We start from the raw sequence: 5,538 nt of genomic DNA on the forward strand, positions 1-5,538 counted from the left end.
CCAGAATCAGCTGATTGGTCTAGTCCAGAATCAGCTGATTGGTCAAGTCCAGAATCAGCTGATTGGTCTAATCCAGAATCAGGAACAGGGAACAAAGAAGGCCTGCAGTGCCCAGCTCACTCTCTGCTGTTCATTCAGGCCATTTTCTCATGAAAAGGTATGACCCTCACTCAAGGTTTGTCTTCTCACTGTGACTAAACCAATTAAAACTTCTCACATGCATAACCACAAACCAACCTAGTCTAGACAATTCCACTTGAGATTCTCTTCCTAGGTGATCCTAGATTGTATCAAGTTGATAAAAATAGCTAGCACACACATTTATAAAAGATTATATATTGTTTTATTTAGAACTTTAGGGAGAATTGTTTGATATTTAAAAACAATCAGCTCATCCAAGCAAGAAAATGTTACAGAAAACATTGCATCTGATGGGAATGCCTCAAAGAAAACTGGTGAAGATTATTATTATTATTATTATTATTATTATTATTATTATTTGCAATGCATGCTTATGGTACAAGGAAAGGAGAAAGGCAAAGAGTATATTGTCTAGTGTACAGGTTTCCTTTCTCCACAGACAACCTGATTATAAGGATGATTTACTTTAAAAAAATCATTTCACAGTACTGAAATGTGACTTTTTTTTATTTTTATGTCTATTTAAAGGGAAAGAAGGGAGGAAGAGAAAAGGGTAGGCTTTGAGGGAGAGAGGGAGTAGGGATAACAAAGAAAACAACCCCACGTAAGTGGATGTGTGAGCACAAAAAGCAAGGAAACACACATACACATGAGGCAGGGGGAGATGCAGGCACCCACGCACACTTGTATGTATGTATGTACTCACACACGCATACCTCCTCAGAGCACACATCAGAGAACTTCCATTTCCTTGATATACTTCAGTTCCATTTGTCTTAGTACAAAAGTTCTATACTACTTTTGCAATTTATAAAATAAAATCCCACAAAAGTAAAGAAGGAAGGAAAACAAAGGGTACTGGAGAGATAACTCAGTGGTTACGAGCACAGACTGCTCTTCCAGAGGTCCTGAGTTCAATTCCCAGCAACCACATGGTGTCTCACAGCCATCTGTAATGAGATCTGATACCCTCTTCTGGCATGTAGGTGTACACACAGATGTACACAGAGGTGTACACTCATTCACATCAAATAAATAAATAATATTTTGTTTAAAAGAATGAAAGTGAAAGTAAGGGAACATGAATTGATCAGTGTTAGTCCAAGCAGTGAGATCAGCATTCATCCAAGGACTACGAGGTAGCAAAGAGAATGCGCTGAGGAAGGACTGCTTTAGTGAAAAGAGAAACTGAAAGATGACAGTTGGAGCAAGTAAGGTGGCCGGAGGCTGTGCTGTCAGCTGGCTACCTATCTGTAGTATTACCTATAGTAATATCCTGCCACAATATCACTTCTGCAACTTTTTACCGACTGCCTCTATTTCTGTTATGTGTGTGCTATAAGCACTATACCCCATTTTCATATGCTACACACTCCCCGAGGCTAGTGCTCTCAAGGATCCTTGTCGAGTTTTCTTTTCTCTTCCTTAAACTGGTACCCCAAAAAGGCAAATAAAGTTAGAGTCTACACATCAGAATTCAAACGCCAGACGTCATCGGGAATTGACCCATGTCTCCAGTCGACATATTCACCAGAAGAGGGTTTGCTTAGCGTGTGTGAGACCCTGGGCTCCAAGCCCAGGACATGATTAAAAAACAAAAAGACTGACAAGTATAACATGCCCAGTGCTTAACAGATGAGCAAGACTAGGGCTCAGAAAACTGTGAGCACATGTCCGAGTGAGCACATTATCATGAAAACACAAAAGGTATCAAATATACACTTTACCACTAGTCCTTTTATTGCTCAATGTTAGCTGCAGAAGAAAAAAAGATATACCAAAATTTGCATTTGAGGTTAAAATAGACCTCATTATCTTTCTTGGCCTAGAGCTTCATAGACTTAAATTGGTTCCATTTCTGGCTCATTTGAACATCTTATTTGTCCTAAAACCAAAAAGAACCATAAAAACAAAAGAAAAAGAAAGAGTACACAATTCTAAGAAGGTATATCTGAAATTCCTGTACATTCTGCCTTGAAACAAAACTAAACTGAACTAGGTAGGAACATAACTTAATGGTGGAGCACTTGCCTAGTGTGTACAAGGCTCAACTCCACATCTCCAACCGAAAATGGTTTGGTTTGGTTTGGTTTTTTTGGTTGACACAATTGAGTCAACCCTCTGTACAACTAGATAGGAATTAGCAGCTGCAGTCCCAGGGTGATGCTTCCTGATGGAGCTTTAAGGCCCGGTTGTGCTAAGAAAAGTGCTTAGGGCAGAGCTGGAATCTGAAGGTTTCCTTACCACAGTCCAAAATTCCAATTCATGTCCTTTTACCATCTGCAGAGTTATAAAGTTACATGCTGCCACTTTGCACAGCTAGAAAATTCCCTTACCCGCTAGACACAGTAACTCACACGACAAGACAAATAAGCTTATTCCCCAGCTGCTGAGAGCTCAGCAAGGCTTCCCTAATGCAAATAAGTGCTCCCAGCGGAAACCCTGCCCCGCCCAGAGCTTAACAGATGTGCGAGACTAGCTGCAGAAAATAAGAACCCATCTTGTCAGCACGTTATCAAGAAAAAGCAGAAGGCATCAGATACGTGTCTTGCTGCTAGTTGCTTTAATGTTCCATGTATCTGCATAGAAAAAAAAATATACTTAGGTTAAAATAGACCTCGCCTTTCTTAGCTTAGAGCTTGCAAGACTTAAAATGGTTCCTATTTTAGAAATGGCTTCCTTGTCTCTGTGTTGGGAACATTCAAAAATCCTCTGTTCGAGTATTTTGAAATCTACAATAAATTATTGTAAACGTTTAAAGCGATGGGTATGCTAATTACCTTGATTTGCTCGCTCTACATTGTATCTATGTAACAGGAGCTCTAAGGATTAGAATTTCCCCCTGGGAAAATCCATGCTGGGGTGAGGATAAGCCACTCACAGGAGCCCTGGTACCAGAGGATAAACTGGTCTCTCATGAGAAAAGACTTCTCTCTCTGGCTTCTAATAGCTTGGACTCACTGTTAAATTTATATATGGATTATTTCCAGCCTGCTGCTTCACCTTTCATAAATCATAACACTAACATGGGCAAAGCAGAGAGGATTCTGTTCGGTTCTGCCCCAAAACAAAACAAACCCTTCACTTATTTTGGTGCCTATGTGTGCAAAGAGGGGAGGAGTGGGGACTGAGCTTGCACATGCCTGTACATATGGAGGCCAGAGGTTAACAGCAAGCGTCTTCCAGGACCATTACCCCAGCTTTTTTTCAATGGATCGGTTTTACTTATTTATTCTAAATTTAAAGTTAACATGCGCAGTATTTAGTTTCATTCTGTCATTTTCTCTCTCCTGTCTTCTCCTCCATCCCTCTGACACTACCAGCTTAATTTCTGAGGTAAGTCCTCTCACCAAACCTGGAGTTCACTGTTTCAGAAAGACATGGGCCACTGTGTCCAGCTTTTACACATGGATGCTAGAAGTCCTCTGGCTTGCCTATGAAGCACTTTACCTACTGAGCCATCTCCCCCGTTTTTTTCAATAGTGAGGTGAGCCACCAAGAACCTGAAATTGCTGTGACACGTGTTCTCGTATCATATTGTATCCCATGAAAATGTACAACTAGTACGTGCCAGATTGGATGAATGTGCTCAAATTGAAAAAGTTCCATTAGCAACATGATAGCCAATATAGAAAATGCAACTAACTATAGCCCATATAGAGATGCAACCCTGGGATGTCTTATACTAACAGTGGGTTTGCTAGCTGTCCCTTTCCTTGTAATTATTATTATTGTTGAGCCCTTTTTTATATTTATTTATTTATTTATTTGGTTTTTGGAGACAGGGTTTCTCTGTGCAGTCCTGGCTGTCCTGGAACTCACTCTGTATAGACCAGGCTGGCCTCGAACTCAGAAATCCACCTGCCTCTGCCTCCCAAGTGCTGGGATTAAAGGCATGCGCCACTATCGCCCGGCAATGTTTTGTTTTCTTTTTGTTTTTTGTTTTTTTGTTTTTTGTTTGTTTGTTTTGCTTTTCCGAGACAGGGTTTCTCTGTGTAGGCCTGGCTATCCTGGTACTCACTCTGTAGACCAGGCTGGCCTCAAACTCAGAAATCCACCTGCCTCTGCCTCCCAAGTGCTGGGATTAAAGGTGTGCACCACCACCACCCGGCTGAGCCCGTTTTTAAAAAAACAGAAATCAAATTGGAAAGATGTTAATATTTTAAAATCCTTCTTAGATTCACGCCGAGCCACAGTTAGCACCTTTTTACCTCTATTGTCCTATTCCTTACCTAACAATCACTGAATGTATATACCGCCACTATGCAATCCTTGGCTGTGGCCCTTAGTAGATATAGGTCTGAAATGAACCTACATATAAAGCCTGACTCTGCTCAGTAGTGGAACTCAGCCTTGAGCAAGTGTCTCTGTGTCTTAGTTTCTCCTTCTATAAGGTAACATCTAATCATGCCCTCATAAGCGACACATACAGACTGGTTACTTCTTCCAGTCATTATCCATTTCATCTTTATAGTAAGTCCTTGAAAGTACCATCTTCATAGTACAGGTGAAGCAACTGAGACCCAAAGAGAGCCAATGGCTTCCCTACCCTGCTATGACAGGTCATCTGCAGAGTTAAGGATTCGAAGGCAGATAGGTAAGGTTCCAAAGTCTTAACCACGCCTATAGTCCCTGAAAATGAGGCCCCATCTGCTAAAAGCTGGCTTGTATGTGCCGCTGAATGTTTCGCAAGTGTCTACGAGGCAGCAGCTGTGGTTGTTACTCAAGGTCTACCTTTTCTGCACTCTGGATTTAAAACAAAAGAGGCTGATGGGAGGGAAGATAGTTAAGGGGGAGGAGATAGCATGTGAAAACGGAGCCAGCAAGGTACCTAAGATACCTAAGAAATACGCGTTGCCGGCTAGGCCTTGGGAGAACAGAGTGACTATGCGCCACAGAAAATGGAAGCCTCAGTCTTTCCTACTGCGTTGCAAACACACACTGACTGAGCATGCCTCAGATACCTGAGAGAGTCGCCTGTGATCCCACCCTAGCCCCGAGGCACTGCTGCTCGGGTGTGAGCCAGGCTTCCCTAGTTCATCTCACAAGTCCGCCCCACGCCGGGCGGGGCCTGGCCGGACTGCTCTAACTGCCCGGCGAGCCCAGGGCCCCAGGGGTGGCCAGCACAGGGCTGGGGCTGGATGGCTACCTGGAGACGGGATGGCCGGTTAACCGGCAGCCAGCGGCTCCTGTGTGCTGGGCTGGCGGGGGCGTTCAGCCTCAGCCTCACCGCGCCCCTGGAGCTCGCCACCGTGCTGGCCCAAGTCGGCAAGGTGCAAAGCCACTCCCAGGGACTGTGGGCCACCGGACGCCGCGTGTGGCTGTCCGAGGGGCCAAGGGCCCTGTGGAAAGGGAATGGCGTGGCGTGCCTGCGCCTCTTCCCCTGCAGCGTGGTGC

At 43.7% G+C, this 5,538-nt stretch overlaps 1 protein-coding gene and 1 pseudogene across 1 annotated transcript in view; one reads left to right on the top strand and one right to left on the bottom strand.

Moving 5' to 3' along the window:
* LOC116076570 overlaps nt 1-5,538 on the bottom strand; it is a 57,563-nt pseudogene that overhangs the window by 27,399 nt on the left and 24,626 nt on the right.
* Slc25a43 (solute carrier family 25 member 43) overlaps nt 5,183-5,538 on the top strand; it is a 37,409-nt gene continuing 37,053 nt past the window's right edge. The window contains exon 1 of the mRNA XM_031372399.1: nt 5,183-5,534. Within this exon, the coding sequence (XP_031228259.1) occupies nt 5,283-5,534 (252 nt within the window). The 5' untranslated portion in view covers nt 5,183-5,282. The remainder of the gene's footprint in view (nt 5,535-5,538) is intronic.

Source organism: Mastomys coucha, chromosome X (assembly GCF_008632895.1).
Source record: "Mastomys coucha isolate ucsf_1 chromosome X, UCSF_Mcou_1, whole genome shotgun sequence".
NCBI lineage: Eukaryota > Metazoa > Chordata > Mammalia > Rodentia > Muridae > Mastomys > Mastomys coucha.